Below are 23,795 nucleotides of genomic sequence, written 5' to 3' on the forward strand. Positions count from 1 at the left end.
TCTTGTTGCAGAAACTTTGGTGAGCCTGATGTGGAAGACTCGGTAGAGGTGTGCGCCACCGAAGTGTCGGTGACACCCAGCGCCGGCAACCATGAATCCGGTAGCTCCAAGGTGAAGGTACACAACATTGTAGACTATACGTGGGAGGAACGGTTCCACACGGGCCAACTGCTCGCTGTCCATATGGGAGGAGTCCTCATCGCGTATGGGATCAAAGGTAACATAAATTCATAGAACTCGTCAAAAATGCGAATACCATATTTAACCCTTTGAGTGCCGGTGTCCGATTCTACCGGATGTCAAAAGTTGGCGGAAAAGTGCCAATGTCAGATCGGACGTTCAGGAAAAAAATCACTATAAAACGAAAACTTTATATTTTTAAACTAATATCATATTAAATTGTTCATAAAGAACTGTTCTTTTAAAAATAAATTGTTATAGTACACTTCCGATCAATTGACTTAAACGAAAATAATCTATAAGGTACTGACATCACTGTCAACAGATAGTGACACATTACTCAAAAGTTGTATAACTCACTCATTATTGAAGATAATGATATGAATTTTTCAAGATTTATAGACAATTGAATACTCTTTCCAGTGATAAGGACAAAGAAAAGGATATGATTTTTTTGTAATAATGTGGTTAAAAAAAGAAATTTATTTATAAATTCTGGATTTTTTTTAGGTAAGTCAATTTTTGGTATTCCTAAATTTAATGTTTTAGTAACTTTGTTAATTATGTTTTATGTTAATTAGGCAGAGTTTTCAGGGGAAAAATATGTTGATAGCTTATTAAATAATCAAAGTGTGAATTTTTTTACTGAAACCTTTGCAAAATGCCTTCAAAAGGGCTGGCACTTTTAGGTACACCCACTAGAAAAATATCTGGCACTTTTCAATACACCCACTCAATAAATACTTGGCACTCAAAGGGTTAAACTTAGGTGTCAATTCTTATTCAATTATTTGTAAATTATTGTGTGATTAAAAATATGCTCTAATATATAGTACTAGTACTTCCTATTGTTTTCATCTTGGTATGAATTGTCATACACAATTATTGTGCAAGATATTTTCATTTTGCCACTTAAAAAATAATTGTAACTTCTGAGGAACTAAAGTTAAATTAAGTTCCAACTATAGATTAGCTCCACTTTGTGTCAAGTTAAAACATATTTCTCTGCTATGTCTAGGATTTGTATTCCATTAAAAAAATTAAATTCCTTATTGTAAACAATTTCATTACTTGTATCATGATTTACATTTGTTTTGAATTTGAATGTAATTAGTAGAAAATTATACAGTGGTTTATGTTTTTAAATAATACAAATTTTGTTTGCAGCCATCAACAAGACCGTGGGTGTGGTGCGCGTAGTCAACAGGAAGACCGATGAGAGGGCTCTCATTAAAGGCATGGAGGGTGCAGTGCAAGACATAGCGTTTGCTCATATTCCCAAAGAGGTGATCTTGGCGTGCGTCGACCACAACGGGAACTTGTTCGTTTACCGGGTGATAGAGGACTGTAAGTTTCGGCTCACGTGCGAGCTACAGCTGCATATCTTACCCGATGACGAGTACGTGCCACAGACCGGAGACTTCTACCGTGTAATATGGTGTCCGTTCATACCAGAGCTGCCAGATGAGATCGAAGAAGAAGATGTGCAGGAAGCAGCGGAGGACGTTGCATGGCTCTTGGCACTGTCTCGGGGCAAGAAGATGGAGTTGTGGAACATCAAAATGGTGACGAAAAGACATTCCACGGGTCCTGTCAAGCCGGGGATGGTCAAGATGGGATATCTGGAGATCAACGAACACCAGAAGCCCATAGTGGATGCGGCGTTTGCTCCGGATGGAACAGCAATAGCTACTGCTAGTCTGGATGGTGAAATTAAGTTCTTTCAAGTTTACATGCAGAATGGGAAGAAACCCAGGTGTTTACATCAGTGGCAACCTCATGGAGGAGAGCCGTTGTCATCATTGTTCTTTCTGGACAACCATAAGAACTACAACCCTGACATTCAATTCTGGAAGTTTGCAATAACTGGAGCGAAAAACAATTCGGAGTTGAAGGTGTGGTCTTGTGAGTCGTGGACTTGTTTGCAGACTCTGGCGTTCAAAGTGAGGCCTGACAGGCCAATTAATTTGAACGCTTCTTTAGATTTAGCTTCTGGTTATTTATTACTTTCAGATTTCCACCACAAGATCTTGTATGTGTTACAGCTGTACACTAACAACAGTGAGACTTCGGCAGCAATAATTTCAATTTCAGAGTTCCTACTCCCTTATCCTATTTTAAGTTTTGGAATCGTCGATGCTGGAATCCAGCGTTTCAAATCTGACAATTTGGAAGAAATTTGTAATGATGAAAATGATGAAGAAAGTGTGCTAGGAATTCTAGTGAGAATGTATTTAGTTCAACCAAAGTCTCTTCAGGATTGCCAAATCGCTTTTATTCCTCCTAAACCGGGATCCTTCGATAAGTCCACGATCAAATATCAAGTCGACGAAACCGCCCATGTGAATGGAGATTTGAGTGCTTCCAATCCTAATTTACAAGAGTTACCAGCCAACCACAGTTCCTTACACCTGAACCTCATGACTCCAGATGCTTTCAACTCACCTGTAAAACACGAAACATCTGCTTCGTCTCTGATCAAAGCACATACAGATGAGACTTCCTACTCGAACACAACGACTTTGGTCGCGAGTCCTCATTCTGAAGAGACTGAAAATAATTTATTAACAGGAGTGGACGGTAATGTAACAGCGGTGTTCGGCTTTGCCAGTGGTGGAAGCAGTCCAAGTAGGGAGGTCCAAGAAATTCTAGGTGAAACCAGTTGTTTCTACAAGGAGACTGATGATATACCACCGGAACAAGAACAGGTGGACATGCCTTCACCAAAAGAAAAGACTGTTTGGCCAGAAATTCCGATGTTAAGGGCGACTGAAGTGAGAAAGAACGAAGAGCAGACACAGATGCGGAGAAGTGTGAACCAGGCAGAAGCCAGTGGAGGAGGAGATGCTGAGGTCTGGAAAACCACTCAGCGTTTGGAAACATCTGTAAGCTCGATGATCCATATCACAAATTCTTTACTGCAAGCATTTGAGGAACAAGCCGCTGAAGTGAAACAACTTCGTGAGGAAATTCGCCAACAAAACATGCTGCGAGAAATAGAAAAAATTATTTCCCACAATTCCCAGCAACAGATGACTATTTTAGAAAAAATTCTTGCATCAAAAGAAAATAAACATCAACAAGAAGCACTGGCATCAGCTGTTTCACAATCTGTAATCAATTTTCTCAATAGCAAAGTTTTTGAGTCCGTTAACAAAGAGATTTCATCAACTGTTGTACCCGCAGTTAATAACCAAATAGAATCCTTGAAACACCAAATTCATGTTGAGATCGACCAAAAACTGAGTGCAACAGATCATCTGCTGAAAGAAAACATTACGAAGCTTGTACACAGCAAATCCGTAATGGACGTATTAAGCGCTGCAACCGTATCAAGTCTCACCCCGGTGATTTCACAGTGTTACAAAGAGTACTTTACGAACGTCGCTCTGCCCAGTTTTGAAAAGTCCTGTTCCACGATGTTCAATCAGATCAATGAGATTTTCTCAAAGGGCTCCAAAGAGTTTGTCACCGCTCTGGACGCTCAGTCTCAACGCGTCGCGGAGAAGAATCGTGAACAAAGTGTTCAACTGCAGGGTCTGTCGGACGTGCTCAAGAACTGTACGATGCAGATGAACAACGAGCTGAAGAAGTCGGTGGCAGGCATCGAGAAGCAGGTGATGGATGCGGTTACGAGTGCCCTGACCTTGCAGCAAGCTGCGCTGGAGGGCAGCATGTTTGCCGCAGTTAGATCTCGCAGCGTCACACCGGCTCCTCATATCATGGACACCAAAATACAACAGTCCCAGATCCTACAACTAGTCACCCAGGGACAGATCAATACTGCCTTTCAGCAGGTAAACTACACAGCAATTTTCAATGGTTTGTTTTTACAACTTTCATTATAAGTACAGTCATATTTTGAAATCACTATACATTTTGTGTAAAATGGTAATATTTTTACCAAATTCTCCACTAGTTTTTGTACTCTAAGGTAAAATATTTTAAGTTTGCTTTAATAGACATTCTTTTTGTTCTCTTAAGAGAAGAAGCTTAAATTGCACTAGTCCTATAAGTACCTTTGGGCTGCTTCCGGAGTGACAGGATATTCTGAATGGGTAAGGTTAGGGGTAGGGGCCGTCTCCTATTGAGATCCATGAGGAAGAATTTAGGGCACTACTCTAAAGTCGTGCCCCCTCGAAAGAAAGGGAGGCCAGCTCTGAACCAGCCTCTCCAGTCAAAGCAGGCAGGGGGTGGCACACCTAATGTTGAGGCAAACAAAAACCTCTTGACACTTAGGGAATGAACCCCACCAACTCCAACAGTCATCTCCCGCAATAGACTAGACCTCTCTAAGCTGTAAGCTCGATGATCCATATCACAAATTCTTTACTGCAAGCATTTGCCGCAGAATGCCCTTGTACCCTAGAATCTCAACATGTGCGGTTAGTGGTGTGCCGCTCCTGGACATCCATAATCTATCATACATGTTTCCCGACTCAATCTGCAAACCCTTGGAGATGTCCACAACTACCCTACCCGCCACGCCTCTAGATATATACTGCCTCAGCATAGAACAGCACTTTTTGAGAAAAAACCATCCTATGCAGGAAGAAAATTTAGAAATCTACTACCGGAGAACTTACAAAGTCTAACTGGAAATGCACTAAAGGAACCACTTAAAAATTTCCTTCTTAAGAAGACAATCTACAACATAGAAGAGTTCAAAGAAGCTGCATAAACTCTCTCTCTATATGTATATGTATATCTTACTTTATATTCTATTGTAAAACTTGACAAAATTACTGTACTTAATGTTCATGTAAATAAAGATATTTGAATTTGAATTTGAATTTGAATAAGGTTGCTCAGATTTAAGTGACACATCGGTTTTTTGCTGTGCCCAGTGGTAGATTCAACTGGAAAGTATAAACTAGCCAGAAGTGATTCCTGCTGGGTTTAACGGACATTTAAGAATATTTGGGTTGAATCACAATATAAAAAAATTAGATAATTGTGATTAGGTATTATTCATTTGTATCAGAACCTCTCCTTTAATTGTGATATTATTTTGAATATTTCACTTGAAGAGCGGATTCCTTTATTTGGTGGAAGCAGTGCTTATATTAAATTTAGAAGGACTGCATCGGTGCAAAGTTTTCATACACTATGACGTCTGTAAAGATGCGAGTTCAAGCAAAAATGTGCAAGGTGTATTCATTTGGCTGCATTACAAAGCTGGTTGGCTGAAATGATGTTAATACTATTAGTTATGAAAGTGTTGTAAGTTAGTTATAATACTTTTTTGTTGATAAATCTTCCTTAAAAAAAGGCTTATTCTCTGAAACCTATATTACAATTTTCTTAATTTTATTTTAAATAAAAATTTGTTTTACAGGAAAGAAAAAATTAAGGGGAACCCTGTAAGGTTTTTACTACTAAATATAATTTGTAAGCAATGAATTTTTTTTATCACGCAGTGTTTTGTGACATATTTCTGAGGCTGTATTCAAATAATTTAACATTGTGTATGTTATTTTCTGACACATGTATATTGAGTTCTTTCAAAATTATTAGCGTTTCTTCTGTATAGGGTCAGGCAGACCACCTGTCCATGATGTGTAGCAACTGAACTTGAGAAACCTTCCTTATTTATTTTAACAAAAAAAAAAAACCCATATTTTGACCGCAAAGAATTTGGAAAAACAATTTTCAACACCCGAAAACACCCAAAAATAGCACTGTGGTGGGAGGTAAAGGTTTATTTTGTAAAGATTAAGATGAAAAGTAGATTTAAGCTCTACCTCATTTTAAAGATCGATTCTCCGATAATTTTGAAAAAAAATGTTTTGATTTAACTTCTTGTATACAGGATGATCCAAAATGTCAAAGTACAGTTTCACAAAGTTTGAAAACACTGTAAAGCAACAAAATGTCTTGAAAATTAGTATTTTTAGGGAAGTATTTAAGAGAGCCATGAATAATTTGTAATGAAAGTCATACCTTGCTTTTTGAATGTTTTAGATTTTACAAGTTTGAAATATCTTAAATTTGAACTAAATATTGAACATTGAACACAACTGTAACAAATTGTTTGAAAGAATACTTCTTTGGTAACCTTGGATAAAAATTTGGATTTTCTAAAAATTTTAACAAGTTAAAACCTGTGAAACTGTACAACTGTGACATTTTGCACCACACTGTGTACAAGAAGTGAAATAAGTTCAAAATTCAACCTTCAAAACAAGGTTCGGCTCGACCTACCTTTACATTTGGAAAATTAAAAGAAAATTACCCCTACCTCCCCAAAAGTGCTATTTTGGGATCTTTAAAATTATTTTTCCGATCCATAATTCTTTGAAGTCGAAATATTTTCGTTTTTAAAACAAAAAAAGGTCGGTTTCTTGGTTCAGCTGCTATGCATCACGGACTGGTGGTCTGCCTCATCCTGTATACAAGTTCAATTTACTGTCAGTCTTTTTATTAAAAATCATGATACAAATGTGTAACAATTTTATAAATTGTTGCGTTCCAATGCCTTGAAAAATCACAGTTACACTGTGACTGGTGTGTGTAAATCATCCTGAGCTCAAAGCTAGTCCCAGACTTCAAAGTTCTATTTTCATATAGTATTTAATTCAAGCCTACAATATGGAATTACATGTATGTGCAGGCACTGTCAGCATCAGATCTGAACTTGGTGGTGTTTGTCTGTGAAAAAGTCAACCCTCAGCAGTTGTTCAGCCAATCTCCTTGCCCTCTGCAACAGCACGTGCTCCTGTCTCTGGTGCAGCAGCTTTCCGCAGACATGAACAACCACACGGACATCAAACACAAGTAGGTCAAACTGCCGTACATTTGGCATGAGAATTTTGATATATAACAAGAGCAGGTTTACCTTTTACCGGATTGGAATGTGACCAAACTCCTTCTTTTGCAGACCTACTAAAGAACTGTAGAGACTAGAAATAGTATTATGTGTAGATATTGTATATTGTGTAAAATGGACTCAGTGAAGTAATCTCTTTGATCCTGTAATTTGGCAACACTGCATATTTCAATTTTAATGTCTCTATGTTGAGAATAAAAGAAATCTAGTATAGGTAACCCTGCCTTTTCAATACTATCGTAACTCTTGTATTGAAATTTACTTGTTTGTCCCACTAAATCATGGAAACCACTGTGCATTTGGTCAGTCGTAAATTGCTTTATAAAGTTCGAGTCATAATTAATTTGCTTATACAAGGTAGAACAAAAAGGTTTATTGGAATTAATTGCTATATCAAGGGTGATTCAAAAGAGCGTTGGTTTTGATGTATCAAATTAAGATATTTATTGTTATCGAAACTAAAAATAAATACAGTTCATATAACCTTCCAATTTCACGTATAAAAATTGATTTCATGCATGTGGCCTCGTCTACTGCGCTGGCACGCAACAACTCTGCCCATGAAATTCATGATCAAATTACCACTTTGATTTTGCCGACAATCTGTAGAATATTCCCCTTCAAGTCACTTATGTTTGAGGTTTATTGGCATATACCAATGACTAAAGATGAAAGTCATAAGGTATAAGTCACACGACCTTGGTGGCCATTGATGGTCGGAATTCTGAGAAAGACGTGATCCTAGAACCGTTCACGAAGCAACAGAACCCTGCAACCAGAGTTTGGGCAAAGAAATTTTCTAATTTAATATTTCTGAATTTTTGTTGAAAAACTTTTTGCAAAAGTGTCAATTGATGAGAATGGGTTGCCAGTTCATTCTGTTCCCAGGTGTTATATTGATGGTAGTTACCGTTAATTATTTGAAGTCCCATTCCGAACTTCATAGGTGTACAATCTATAGACTGTAAGAATTTTTAATTCTGCACACTTTTCACAATACAGAACTGAACACTTTCTGTGGAGAGTCCTTTCTCAACAACAAGAACATTTTAGTCAAAAAGCGATGATGTTAACTGAAACTGTTTCATATAGTAATATATAGCCTAAGTAAATGTGAGTGCTGACTGACACATTGATATTACAGGTACCTGGAGGAGGCGTTGATGAACTTGGACATAAAAAATGCAATGACACGAGAACACATACCCGTTGTATTGAACAACCTCCAGAGACAACTTCAGGCTTACATTGCCAACAATCCCAATAACAGGATCACCAGGAGTATTAAGCTTCTGCTGCTGGCGTCGCAGGCAATGCTAAATGACTGTCGCTAGCCATGGTGAGTACTGAATACAGTGGTACGTTCACATAAATTTAGAACCAAATAATTTAAGAGAAAATTCTGCTTTGTTTAAATTTAACACAATTAAAGAGTACAGGGAGTCCAATTTTTGGTGGATAAACAGTTGAATTGTCGTTCAATTATAATTTTCTTCATTGTGTTCAAGTCCAGAATGCAGTACCGAGTAGTATTAGAAAATATACCAAGGAGTTCCACAAGGGTCTATCTTGGGTCCTGTCCTATTTTTTTATTCATGTGAATACTCCATGCGTCAGCCTCAAATGGGAAAAACTATTCAATACACAGATGACACGACTTTTTCCTGGTTGAATCTCTTGACTTCTTTAGAGATTCAATGGTGTATGATATTGTTCTGGAGGAAACCGATTCTGCTACATTTCTAGGAATACACCAGATAAAGGATTATCCTGGAAAGTTCACATTGAAAATGTATATACTAAATTGCCATCTAGAAATTTTGTCCTTCGAAATTTATCAAAGTTTGGTACCTCTGATGTTTTAATGGTAGCTTGTTCACGATTAATATTTTCATACCTGGCCTACAGATTTTCTCTTTGAGGCAGTTGTGCCGTATTAAACTTGGAAAGACAATTCAGACTGCAAAAACAGCTGTTCAAATCATTGCAAAATTGATCAATAGAGTCGTATCTTCAGAGAGCTTAGTCCGCCAACTCTACCCAGCTTATATATTTTAAACAGTCCATTTCACTGTTGATTTAAGTGTATATTGACATATGACAGTGATATACACATATATGAGACAAGAGTTCGGGAGCGCTTTCGAGCCAAACAGAATAGAACAAGAGTTCGGGAGCACTCTCGAGCTGAACAGCATAGAACAAGAGTTTGGGAACGCTTTCGAGCTGAACAGCATAGAACAAGAGTTTGGGAGTGTTTTCGAGTCAAACACCATAGAACAAGAGTTTGGGAGTGCTTTCAAGTCAAACAGCATAGAACAAGAGTTTGAGTGCTTTCGAGCCGAACAGCATAGAAAAGCAGCATTTGAACGGCTCCCTTCTCAGGCTGGGATATCAAGCTCATTAAGTCTCCATAAAACACTAAATTTAGAAACCAATAAAAGAAAAATTAAAACACTGCCTGGTGTTCTGTGCTCTTTACTCAGTTGGTGAGTTCATGGAGCACACTCAAGAACGATATTCGTGGCAGTGTTACAATTCTGACGTATAATCGCTGGTTTATCCAGATTTATATTTATTCGGATCAACAAGGTTGTACTGTATTTTCAGTGTCATGATAAGTTAGAGGTTGGTTTGAATTGAGTGAAGTATATAAGATAAAAGTTCCATAATCGGCAAACCATCACTATTAATGATTTGTCAAACACCACATTCTTGTTCTGAGGCATTCTCTGTATAAAATATGAGCCAGATCAAGTAATTCTTGCATCACCAAAGGATGGAAACCGATTTTAACTTGAAAAATGTTGTAGATTCAAAATCCAAGGTAGAATGAAATAGTTCAACAAATATCCATGGAACTAAAAATTTACAAATCTGAAAAAATAAGGAATTTTGTAAAACGTGAAAAGTCAGGAAGAATGATCTGATCAACCCAGTTGTACAAATTGTGTTTAAAGTCTCTTATAACATCCATTGTTGCATCTTTTTGTTGCAGAGTGTAGTATTAGACTATTTAAAAAAATGTTCATTTGATAAATCTTTTGTTTACACTGTGCTAAGTATACAGCTTGTACAACACATTTTTAGTATAGATATCTCTCAGCATAGAAAGACATAAAAATGTAATAAGATTAAACCAACAGAGTTGTTGAAAATCATTAAATACCTATAAAACATTTTCAGTTTTTTCATTGGTACAGAAGTGCAATGAACAGAAAAAAACATGTGAGACATAAATACACACTGTTCGCGACTCAGTGCTTAGCCAGAAACTACGGCATGCAGGTAGTTCTTGAGAGATGGAAGTTGTAAGGTTTTAGAATTGAAGACATATTTTATATAGTGCTTTCATCAGTTAGTGCATCATCACAATAGAAAACGTTTATAAAATAGGAAGTAAACAAATTATAAAAGTATTATGTAGGGAAAAATATGGTTTACAGTTCATAATTTTTTACTGGATTTCTTCATTTACAAAAGGTAGGCTAATATCACTAAAATTTACAGGAGGTTTAGAAATACATTAGTCTTTTAAATCTGTCATACATGCACTTTCAATTTGGTTTCTTTTGGACCAAGAAAATTCTTTATACAACGGATGATTTGAAATATATGTGATGATTTTCTTTTATAATATGTTTTACTAATTTAGATTTTCAGTTTACTTTTTTTGTAATTGTAAATCTTTTATACTCATTAGTACAGGCCTTGGTGTATGTCCATTATAGTTTTTTGCATCCACATTCATTGTTATATCATGATATGTACAATTAGCTGGTATGCAAGGATAAAGTAAAAAAAAAAAAAAACATAAGTGATAAGTGATTATAATATTATACTGATAATGGTAGTGAGATTTGAGTTTTTAATAGCCATACCATGTCCTCAATTTTATGTTCTTATTTACTTTAACGTACTCAATTTTATGTTTTTATTTGCTTTAACTTGTCTCATTTCATAGTTGTGTATTGATTTCAGGAGATATTGACATGAGTCACAAAGACGCAACATTCCATCTTGACAATCAGACGATTCAGCTTGAGAGATTTGTGATTGAAAATGTGATGGTGCAAAACAAATAAGGCTGCAGTTAAATTTTAATCTGACTCAAATTTTACTTTTTAAGAAATACACTTGTTTTTGTTGTTTAATCTTTTAAGTATTGAGTTGTTTCCTAACACACTAACTTATGATGACAAGAAATGTATTTATTTGATTTCAGATTCCCTTTTTGTTTCATTGTTTACATGACCACCATGTAAGGTTTGCACATATTAAGTCAGTATATAATGTAAAAACTTTATTACGATAAAAACTGTTTTAACACGAGTTATGAATTAAATATTCTTTTACATGTTTTGCTAGTTTTATTCTTTTCCTCTTTCTGCGTGGTTTGTCTGAATTTTCCGTTGTGATCGGTTCTTTATTTCCTGCAAGAGACTTCTTCTTTTTCTTGCAAGACAAAGGGTTCGGACCTCCTTTCATCTTTCTCTTCTTTGAAGTAACTTTCGTTTCTTCACCAAAAGTTGCAGTTTTCAAGGCAGACAGTTTCATGCTGTCCAGTTGACTTACACCAAACCTGGAGCAGAAGATTGCATTAAATAAACAATGACAACTTTAAAATGAACAATGGCTATTTGTGGATCTAAGAACAAAGTGTCTCCTAATTGATGTAAGAGTGAACTTTGGCTGTACAGAGTGTGAAGTCATTAATGGAATTTCTTTTGAAGGTGACATGGAACTTTCTTCCTGTCATTCACACCCAATTTAATCCCTACCTAATTTTATTACGAAAGCCTGGAAAGAACGTACCATTTCACCGAAATGCTACAGTATCATTCCAGCTCATGTAACATTTGATCCTGTAATTTTTAATCTCCACACAAACACCATTAGAGTTTGATTCTTCTTGCATTACATGTGTTTAAAAAATTGATAATCACGCCAATTGTGAAATTTGTTTTTTAAATCAAGGAATATCAAAGCAGCTGAAATACACCATCACATTACGGATATATACCATGAAAGTGAAGGATGAACAATGGACGTCCATGACAATTAACAAAGTAGAAGCCTTTCTGTCGTAAATAATGACTTGGTTAAGATAGTGAATAAAAAATTAGAAGGTAACAGACAATTCACAATGACAGTACTCTTAGATTAATTTTCAAGAATGGTTTTGCATGAGTAACTGACCCCTTATGGGCCCCTTATTTCTTGTTTTTATTGGTTACATTGTTTCTTTGTTCAATGTTTAGGCTCGTCTTCCATTATGACAAGTGCCTGAACATTAGTAGAAACTATGTTGAAAAATAGTTTACATAACAATCTTTCATATAAAAATAAATAAATTAAACCAAAACATTTTGTTTTTATTTCAAAACTGTAATAGTTTCCGGACACACATTGTAAATTGTAGAGATCCTGAATATTTTTAAATTCCGAATCAATATCTATTATACATAAAACTTAAATTTCCACTGATCAAAAACATTTTTTGAGTCATCGATGGTCATAACAGAAAGATTTTAGATGAGTATTGTCAATGAGAACAAATAATTTTTTTATGAAGAAAAGTAAATATACTCTGATTAGAAAGGAAAAATACTACTTTGCTACACAATGTCACGTATTTGTTGCAGGTATATTTAGGATTGAAACATAGATAGAGCTGCATGCTCCACTGTAGTCTAATTACTGGTAAAGTTTTGCATTGAGTTTCTTTATGGGGTAAATCTGTTCTTGTTTTATCTAAGAAAAATAAATTTGCAATAATTTTGAGTATAAAAAAATTAATGAAAGTCACATGACAAAGAATATTCTAAGAGTTATAGCCCTGTTTAACCCTTTCAGTGCCAACGTCTGACTAGAAGGACGTCGACGAAATGTGCACGAAGAGCCAACGTCCAACTACACGGACGATCGCAAAATGTGCAGCGTCCGACTACACGGGCGTGTAGAAAAAAATTCTAAAATATACTAAACATGGTTTAATGGACATAATTTTGATATATATTCATATATTTATAAAGGACCAATCCTTAATAAAAAAATTGGTAAAAGTATTTTATCATATTTTTATCACGGAGAGTGTTGGAAGATGAGAGTGATTGTTCTGTGAGTAGTTTGAGTGAAAGTGATGAATCTTCTAGTGTAGGTTTTGACAATACAGACAGCGATCCGGATTATGATCCTAATTTGCCTTCAACATCGCAAACTAAAAGGTCTAGACTAAATCACTTGTCCTTTAGACCTTTACAAAATGATTGTTCATCATCTGATGATGATGCTCCAAACGTAGAACTTGGGTTTGAAACACAACCTAGGCCTAACCTACAAACAAGGCCTAGAGGTCGACCAAGTAATGTAGGCCTACAGGACTCATCAAACCTCTTGCTAGGCTAGAATATACTGTGGCACTTATAGAAGAACTGTCTACAGAGTGGCTGGCCCTCCAGGAAAGGAGGCCTGTGCTATACAATTTACCTGGAAATAACCGGCAGAGAAATGAAGCCAGTAACGGTGGTGGTGATAGCAATTGGACAATGTTTTTAGATAAACTGCCAAATAAAAAAGAACTGAATTGCTCTGTATGTAGCAAAAAAAGTACCCAGGCAGGAGGAAAAAGGAAGAAGGCTACCTTTTCTTGTAAAACATGTAAGAAGGGACTTCACCCATATTGTTTATCATTTCACAAGTGTAATTTTTTTAAATCTTCAAGCTAGTTTTCTAAACACTGTATATATAGGACTAGGCTAAGTGTTTTTCATTGTGTAATTCGACTTAAGAACAGTTACAGATAAAGTTTTATGTATAAATACACTTCTTTTATAAAGTGCAACACAATTTTTAGTGAAATGAGCAAAAATCGAGATTTGCAATATTTCTAAAACCGATCCTAAAAACTTTATTTTTGAAGATACCAGTTTAAATTTTTGTATATATGTTTCAAACTATGTGGAAGTTTAAAAAATAACACTACTTACAGAGTGAGGAATTTTTCACATTATATTTTTACACTAAACTAAAAAGTTCATCAAAACATTTGTCAGTATTTTTTTTCCTTAATTTATTTTTTTTGTTATACATATTTAGTAAAGTTATTATATGTTTTTATATTTACAGTGATTATTTATGAGCAAAACAAAACAAAAAGTAACCATTTTCATCAATAAATAATGAATCTATGATCTTTTTGTGAACAGCTAAAAAAAGCCAATTATTGCTTGGCACTTCTTGCATCTACACATGGAGCTATACCTGGCATTTCTTGCTCATACTCTAGGGATAATGTCTGGCACTAAAAGGGTTAAATTCTAGTTTTGTTCCACAAATTATTTTAAAAAGTTGAATTTAAACAAAACATTAACTCTGTTAAGTAATAATATTTTTTATGTGATTGTCTGTGTTGCTCTTAATCAGCTCATAGTACCAATAAAGCAATCCCAATCTCGTTAACTAGAGGGCCTAGACAAATAACAGAGTACTGCAGCAAAAGTAATTTCTAAAATGGAAAAAGAAAATTTGAATTCTAAAATAACACAATTTTTCATGATATGAGTAAACAGAATTCCACCAAATTCAGCTACTTGTACAGTTTATTATAAACGTCAACCCTCAAATCTGCTACCTTAATTTGCCAATAGCATAGTGTAGCGGGTACAATGGTTATCACAAGATAACCGGATTCAAACAACACTGAGCGTGGCTGTTGTTTGGATGGGTGACTGCTGAGCGATCCTGTCCTTGTAAGCAGCCCGCCTACCCGGCCGTTGGTGATGGTTCGGAAGTCACCTTTAAGCCGTTGGCCCCCAGGTTAAGTGTTAGAGAGGGCTTCTTAGCCCTAACTTCGCCTGGTAAAATAAGAAATCTTTACTTTTTTTACCTTTGATTTGTCTTCTCGAGAGCCATTCTGGCCGTCAGAGGAGAAGGCTCTTCCAGATGTGGAGTTCTCTGGTGTAGATATATCAGTGGTGTTCCAGGTATATTTCTTACAATCTCCTGCAGATCTCGGTCTTGTGTGGCTATTATGTATCTGGAACAATCACATCACAACTGCAGTCCAATAACAGCAAGTAATCCCATGGGTGTCGTTATACTACCTTCCACTGGGTGTTCTCCGATAGTTATATTTGTAGTATAATAGCCCTCTTATATACAGTGTGATGTGGACAGTGTTACCGGCACTTTCTGAGCTTATTGTACTATAACAAAAATGAAAATAGTTCATATAAACATAGGTCCAGAAATGCTTTGTTACTGAGTAATGGCCAACAAAAAGATTTCACTCACAATTTAGTACCCGAGGTTAAATGATCATTTGCTGGGAGTTTGAAAAAAAAAAGGATTTAGAGACAAAAAATGCAGTTTTTTTTAAATGGTTTTTGATATGATAAATTGAATAAAGTTTGTTCCATAACTGTATCTCTCATATTGTTTAAGATTTACTATGTAAACACAAAAAAGAGCATTCGTAATAGAACATAACTAATTTGTTATGTTTAACGTACAAATAATTTGTTAAATAGGTATTAAAAACAGAAAAGTTTTACAGAGAAACTCGTAGAAAATTTTAAAATGAAAATTATTTACAATAAAGCAATTATAATGTAATAATAGTTTTTTTTTTTAAATCAAATTTTACTACCAACACTCATTGTGTAGAAAAACAAATTAACGGAATTGAATGACAGAAAGTTAACTCAATATAATATCATCAATTTAGCCTGGACCTACAACATGCTAAATTTGTCCAAATAACCATTGCATGAAAAAGCTTTTCTTATAATATGACATCCTGAGTATAAATACTTGAATGATCACAAAGGAAAAGCTGAAATTCAACTTGCAAGCTCCAAGTCTATGAATAATATTACATTTTTTACTAACAAATAATAAAGATAAACACAATTTTAAAAGATGGCAAAACATCAAGGTAGCCTACTAGAAAAATATACTACTAGTGAACAAAAATATGTTATATTATTTTCTACTAAAAAAATCACAATAAAAGGCAAATAAATATGTACTTTTCATTCAGAATAAGCCTGATTTCTCTTTCTGCAAAAAAGTTGAAACTCAAACAATAATGATTAGGAGTATCCTAACCATACAAAAAGACAGTTTACCTGGAAGGATTATTCTCTCCGAGCATAGATTGGAAGCACTGCGAGCCGCTGACAGGTTGGTTGGTATGACTGCAACGATGCACTGAGAACTGTTTTACAACCCTCATCGCACCAAATGCTACCTTACCTACAACAACAAATAACAGTCACTCACTGCACAGTCGGAAAAGAGATAAATACATAAATAATGTCCATATGAGATAAATTAAACACCACAGTGAAAAGATACTTTGTATGCAATGATATGGGCCTGGTTAATACTCAAGGGGATGATGAATATAAATTGGGTAAATATCCAATGGTCATTTAAATAACTAAGGTACTCGTAATTTTATCTTTTGAGCAGTGTACAACACATTTTGTTGTTTTGATGATGTGTTGAGAAAACGATGATTGAAACAGAGTAATTTGAAGCCTTAAATTGAAATTAGCAACAATAATTAATTATCCTTAAAAATAAAAAAAGAAGTATGTCCGCGTATTTTTAACTTTTTGAACTGATATTGTTTTAATATATGCCTTTTTATTGAATTAATATATGTTAAAGAATTGTATACAATTTGGTAACATTTCATTACAGTGGTATTGTACCTGTATCCAACAGAATACAAGCAAATAGACAAGACAGACAAAAGAAGCATTTTGATTGGACCCTTAGTAATAGCTAAGCAAAATATACAAAACTTAAAAGTGTATAGCTCAATTTATTTTCAAGATACAGTTTAGGCTTTTCTAATGCTCAACCAAACCCAATGGTTACATGAACCACCATCAAATTCTATCTTGTTTATAACAAATAAGCTATTTCAATTTTGGTCGAGTAAAATTTATTATTATGTACATTTTCTGACTGTTGAAATAGTTACTACAGCTTCATTTATCTCTTGTTTTTGACACATACATGCCAGCATATAATTTATATTTTTGTACTACATGTTGTGTTTTTTACAACTTTACAATACTTTTTACAAATGATGACCAATGATGTTGACACTTTTGACACAAAATAATAATAAACAGACAAAACTGAGTATCGAGGAGCCAACAGAATGTAACCAAAAAGTATTATTGATTAATCCAACAAAGTAATCTTATTACATGTGTTTCTACGTCATATATTAAAATGTCAAATGACTGTACTCAGTTTATTTACAAAATCATTGCACTCTGCTTTGTGCTGCCATGATACGGCTACTGTTGGAACTGCTAATAGAAATATCTATCGACAGTACTGTTGTCCTCGTTCATTGCACGTTTTTACGCCTAGTGATGCTATTTATATATGAAACTTTTTACAGATCTGTTTATTGACAATGATTTAGCAGTTTTTCATCAAAATTTCTTCAAACTTCTTTAGCTAATTTGTATAATTATTAGATCTATTTGTAACTTCCTGCAGCTACTGTTTTACTGACATATTGTTATGTTGTCTTTACAGTTCTTTTTACAAGACGTGTAGTCTTATTTTCAGATAACAGTACAAACATTTCTTGTACAAATTAGAATTAATTTGATTTAGTTTACCTTGTAGGCTTAATAATTTTTCAAATACCACCATATTATAGAGAATTTAATAACATTTACAGTAATGCATAATAAGTATCGATTTTGTTTGAATATTAAAAAAAAAAAAAATACATGAGTGTGTTCCTGCGACAAAGCGGCCCAATCAAATCAGTCCAATACTGCTAGAAGCGCATCACATTAGTAATAATTATACAAATTACGTTCATATAACAAAATAATAATTTTTATGCTAAACATTCTCAAAACGAACACTTGTTTGACTGTTTTTTGTTGTTGAACTTTACACAAGTCTTGTAAATGAATGCAAATCAAGGTCCATCACTTTATCATACATTATTTACACATATTCATTTGTGAATGCCAGTTTTAGTAGTTCTTTTCGATATGGCAAACCTTGAAACATGGAACCGCGCAAAAACCTACATCACAATCACTGCACTGGTAACACGTTTTGCTTGGCAATGTAAGCCAATCAACATGCCCACACTGCCCAGCAGAAAAGTGACCTATGTACTATTTATTCACCATTTCACCACTAGTCAAATCCCCATCCGTTACAGATAAAAATAAAACAAGTAGTTGTTGCACGATAGATTAACTCGTTAGTGGCCCTTTTTTAGTAACAAGTCAGTGATGAATTAATTCAGTTAAAGTCGTTAAGAGGTTAATATATACAAATTTATTATAAAGTTAGAAACAAACATTCTTAGGAGTGCCTTAAGGTAGTTTATTTTGCCCCATTATATTTTTTCTCTAGATACATAAATAACATATTTGAACTAATAAAGAATTTTAACTAGTATAATAATTCTAACATGTACTCATGATATAATTATTATATGCAGACACAAAAAACTCAAAATATTTCTTTTGAAATATATAAAAATAATCAAGTTTTCAAAACAATCAAATAAATGGGTATATGATTACAAAATTTGTTTATGTGCATAATGGTATTGAAAGAGCTGGACATTCCCTGTAGTGGGATATAACCCGGTATTGTGATGTGTGATTTATTTTTTGTGCATATTATTCATTGTGAGAGATTGGTAGCCATATTAGTAGAATAACAATATGATTTATTGTTTTCATTCATATTGATTGAGAGAGAGCTTTGCATCTGCAGTTGGGTAAAAATTGATAATGTAAATTGATTTTTCCAAATGTATAATGCTGGCAAGAGACAAACAAATTATAAAATCGAGAACTATAATTTGGTGCATTTATTTTCAAGTATATTGCTGGCAAAAGACCTCATACACGAAAGTGGAATTTATTTTGTCCTTGAACATACTGTTGAAAAAAAGAGACTATTTCAACAGCTGTGAGATCAAAAATGATAACACAACTTGATCATATTTCAATTCGCATCATATCGGTCACAAAAATAAAATTATTCACTACAAAAAGGAAACTACCAGCTGCTTACTGCAAGGGAAATGCAAATTGAACCAATTAGACATGATAAGGTTATTTTATTAATCTTAGATATGAAAAATTATATTTACAGCATACCACTGAGATGTGCTTTTCACCTCACAAACATATGTTACTACTCTCAAGTTTATCCGTACCAATAGCTGCGAGCTAAGAAAGTAAAACACACTCTGCTTTATCAACCATTGTCTCTTTTCCCACAGTACTTAGGTCATAGTATATACATTTATAAATGTACTCACCAAGTAATTCCGTCTCAACAATGACACAAGGGGTAGTCAGTAACTTCACATCACCTAGATATTTCGGCAACTGCTCTTGTATGTTCAGTTTGTTCTGGAACACAATTAATTCATTCCTAATTTATGCTCACTATTGTGTGCTATAAAAATAATTTGTGTCTTATTCCATTATACTAATTTCAACATGGTAAAATTATGTATTAATATTTTTGTAAGGATAAAAGAATATTAATTAATCAGTCATTCATTTGGCCACTATACACAAAATTAATGGTATAGGTTAAGTTAAGTCATAATAATGATATGAGAAATCATCCACACCACCACAAAAGACAGACACACCAATTTACACCACAAATTTTGCACTTCCAGGTTAGCCTATTCCATGTCAAATCAACTAATGAAAAAATAATTTTGGACCTTAACCTCTTAGATTTTTTTGAATTTTGGTATGGAAGTTGTACCTACCAAGACTAGTTAAAATGCAAAATTTTCATTTTTCTGCCTTTTGGTTTTTGAGTATAGGCTTTTAAACACCCGCAAAAAGGCAGTTTTGGTCATGTTAATACTTCCTAATTAACGTAGCTTAAGACTATTGAAGCTAAAGTGCTCAATAAGGTAAAAAAGTATTTATTTGTAATTTATAACATCATATCAATAATATTCAAATACATCTGTAGAGCAGAAAGCCATTTATACCATCTAAATGAATTATTTTCATTAAAAGAAACACACAATTCTCCAATAATTTTTAATTTCTTATACAAGGTCTTAAAAAAAAACAATCAAACAATCGTCAGATGCACATCAAACAATTTGAAACAGTGTAATTTTTTTACTAATTAAAAACAATTATCAGCTGAATAATTCGCTTAGTAAAAGATTTGAACGATAAAGTACAATATTATTATGTGTTTAAAAATTGTGTGTTTCTTTTAAAGAAAATAAATTTTTCCCAATAAGAAGAGCTCCTCCTTAAATGAAACACCTAAGTGAATTTTTGAAAGCAGATAAACTAAGTTACCTAACAACAAACTTCTTAGAAAGCAATAATTTACTATAAAAATGTATATTACAGATCCTTGAGGTATGCAGTGATTCACTTAACCTACTGAGGGAGGTACAATATTTTGTTTATCCAATATAAATGACTTTCCGACATGGTATTACACATTTTGGGGTTGTTTTATTGTCAGCTACCAATAGTTGACACATTTGGGTAGTTAATGGTTATCATGAAAGTTATGGTTAGTGTTGACAGTACTGTATTTTTGGTTAAAAAAGAAACTATATAGCCTAATACCAACAAAAAGACCAATCGCTTAATCATATTGGCTGCAGTATAAAAAGAGGCCACCACAACAATAGAATCATATTTATATTATCTAAACTATATAAACAAAAATGTTGACATGAATTATGTTATATAAAAACTATCTGTTATTTGTATAGATCTACAAAATGTAAAAAAACAAATCAGTTTAACATTTAGTTACTTTTTACTGTTTTTAAGGATATACTATGATTCTATATGATTATAATAATATGTTCTATACATTCATGTTGAGTACTGTAGTACTGTACCTAATGATTAGAGATATTGTATGTTTGTGTTGACCAATAGTAAAGATTCATGTTAAGCAGAGAAATTTGAACTAATAAATTATCGATTGTCAGGGACGTGTTAGATTAATGTTTGGTTAATAATAATTCTTTGTATACATAGACTTCACATTGTAACATTGAAATAATAACTGGCGACTCTGGCCATTAATTTCACTGATACCTTTTATAAGAAAGGGAAAAAATTACAAATATTGTTTTACTTACATGAAGGAGATATTAGGCTATGTAGCATAATATTGTCTATCTCTATTATATAGTAGACTATATTCTATTGTCGTTACAATTATGCAGAAATACTAATATGCCTAATAAATTGGTTTAGTTGATGGATTTACAGGCTGCATTTTATAAGAACTCAAAGTGATGGCTTATATTATTCTTATAAAAATTACATTTTAGTCTTTCTAACCCTATTTGTCATAACCTATAACTTTCTTACCTTAAGAGCACCATAACAAAACGTGCCATCTATTAAAATTTGAAATGGTTTACGAAAACCGAAATTGTTGCAGTAAAAATTTAAATATTTGTTCACTTTTTTATGCCGGTTTATCTTCATTTCTACTAAATTATAGATTTGTGTAAACACAACAAAACAAACGGCCCTCTATAACCATAACATAACCTCATTGGCGACTGTCGAGGTTCTGACAATATTTTCTTCTTCTTTCTTAGGCTTTGTGGCTCCATGTAGCCATTAACTATACTAGTAGTAAATGATTTAATTTGATATCTTACATTGTAGTTACAAGATTCTGAGTTTTCAGATTTACACTTGATAGAACTAAAAAGAGTTACCCATTATTGAATGCAGGAGGTTCTCAATTAACACGTTTATGTCATGTTCATATAGTGTTATCAGTAAACAAATATGACCCGAGAAAAAATTTAAGAAAATTTGATATAGAAACTTACGCTTTGCATTTTGAAAGTCTTCCCGTCTATATTGGACCGATTAAAAATTCCTAACCCGAAAATGTAGTCACGAAAATTAGAACCCATGAGATCTAAACATTTACATCTGAATTGTATGTATGTTTTGTATTAGTATTTCATGGATTTAAATCAGCAGAGTCAATAATTGAATTTACTTCGCCAAAATACCGGGCATTTGTTTGTAGCAGTTCTTCTAAGCTGTCGGGATACTTAAGTAATTAATGTTTAACTTGTGCAAAAACTTGGTCTCTGACGTAGGTATGCAAAGGAGAGCCTAAAACTAAGTAATGCAATGTACCTGTTTTAACACGTCCTAATGTTAAATTAAAGCGCAGTAGTGTGAAATAAAAATTATCAAGGGAAATCTACTATCATTTCTGACATGTAAAAATCTTAGTCTATAAACATTAATTGATTACCTCTAACATTTTAAAACCAAGTTTGGTTCTGGTATATTTTAGCTATTTCCTTATTTCCTTGCGCCGTTTTCATGTATTAAAGAAAAACAATTGGTTAAATTGTGCTGCTCCCAAGTTACAAGCCAACTTCTTATATAATTTGCGATATATGTACCCTAATATTACGCAGATTTGCGCCATCCATTGGGAACTCATCAATCATCCAAAGAAAATCATCCTTAGGTACAATATATTGTTTGTTCCCGCTTCTAATTCCACAACAATTTCCTTCGCAATTCTACGCAATTCTTTTAATACACACTTTAAACACTATTCAATATTTTTGATAAGAAATTTCAAAATTTATTTTTCAAAATATTTTTGTCAATTAAATGAATAGTTTTATTTCAAGATCCTCGGAAAATCACTCTTTATAATCCTGGTTATGATAAGGAAATTGTACAATATAATTATATTGTAATTGAAAACCATGATTTGCTAACTACCAATATAATGGATAAAGTAGCCAAATCATCTTGACATTCGCTTTACCTATTAAACATTAAAGGGAGTGCCGATGGCCGAGTGGTCTAAGACGTTGGACTTTGAGTCTGAGTTAGAGTAGCGCAGGTTCGAATCATGTCTGTGACCGTTGCACTTTTTATCAGTACCATCGACCTTGTACTGTATCGACTCTCCCCCTTGTTCTGTTTGATAAGATCCTCGCACAGACCAGTGGCCCATGAGGACGTGCAGAATAAGGCATAAAAGGAGATCGGCTTCTCCTTAAAAAAAAAAAAAATTAATTTAAAAAAATTATTCTCTAGTGTTTTAATTTGCTGAGTATTAGCAAAGCTTCTAACTAAATGGACTGAAAATTCCATTTCTGTCTGTATGTCTACACGATATCTCGAAAACTAACTGAGGTATAGACTTCAAATTATGTATGAAGCTTCATTTATCCAAATCCAATGGAGTGACAGACACCATCCTCAAATTTAGTGTTGACTACTGAGACTACAAAATAAGAAATTTTTCATGTGACATCTTAACATATGTAGTTTATTTTATAATAAAAAAAATAAAGTGAGCAGTCAATGTTAAGTTATTTACGATTTTAGTGCATTCTTGCCTTGTAATACCCTCTCTACTTCACCAAAACTCTGTTATTTAAACACTGATATGAAACCTAACTCAATAAATACAAATATGAACGCATAACATATGTCGCCAGATATGTTCAAAAAGATTGCATCTGTAGACTTTAATTTTTGCATGAAGCCTCATTCTACCTAGACAAGAATGAGTTTTACGTCGATGCATGTCCAACCACGTAATTTTGCTGAGTGTCATTGAAGCCTATCACTTAGTAGGTTGACACAATTTTTATTTTGTACGCCGGGAAGATGTAAAGATTTCTCTTCTGCACGATGTCTTTCTGTTTACAGGACATCTTGAAAATAAAATGGGCTATAGACTTGAAATTTAG

The 23,795-nt window shown here is 33.8% G+C and overlaps 2 protein-coding genes across 3 annotated transcripts; one reads left to right on the forward strand and one right to left on the reverse strand.

The window, feature by feature from the left end:
• On the forward strand, positions 1-11,369 carry LOC124365340 (enhancer of mRNA-decapping protein 4-like; the record flags this gene model as incomplete). The annotated part of the gene is made up of 5 exons (XM_046821314.1): positions 1-217; positions 1,348-3,977; positions 6,794-6,957; positions 8,154-8,348; positions 10,991-11,369. Coding segments are annotated over 4 exons (3,201 nt in total), but the record flags the coding sequence as incomplete, so codon positions are not given.
• Positions 11,298-22,027, reverse strand: LOC124364216 (rRNA-processing protein UTP23 homolog). 2 transcript variants are annotated; one of them, XM_046819532.1, is made up of 5 exons: positions 21,888-22,027; positions 19,347-19,440; positions 16,141-16,267; positions 14,898-15,047; positions 11,298-11,591 (listed from the first exon to the last, which is right to left on the reverse strand). In XM_046819532.1, the coding sequence occupies exons 1-5, from the start codon at positions 21,972-21,974 to the stop codon at positions 11,333-11,335; spliced, it is 717 nt and encodes a 238-aa protein (XP_046675488.1). In that variant the 5' UTR covers positions 21,975-22,027; the 3' UTR covers positions 11,298-11,332. The 2 variants fall into 2 exon arrangements, with proteins under 2 accessions (XP_046675488.1, XP_046675487.1); XM_046819531.1 differs by lacking the exon at positions 21,888-22,027 and adding an exon at positions 21,412-21,627.
• Between the last annotated feature and the right edge of the window lie 1,768 nt (positions 22,028-23,795).

Source organism: Homalodisca vitripennis, chromosome 6 (genome assembly GCF_021130785.1).
Source record: "Homalodisca vitripennis isolate AUS2020 chromosome 6, UT_GWSS_2.1, whole genome shotgun sequence".
In the NCBI taxonomy this organism is placed as follows: Eukaryota; Metazoa; Arthropoda; class Insecta; order Hemiptera; family Cicadellidae; genus Homalodisca; species Homalodisca vitripennis.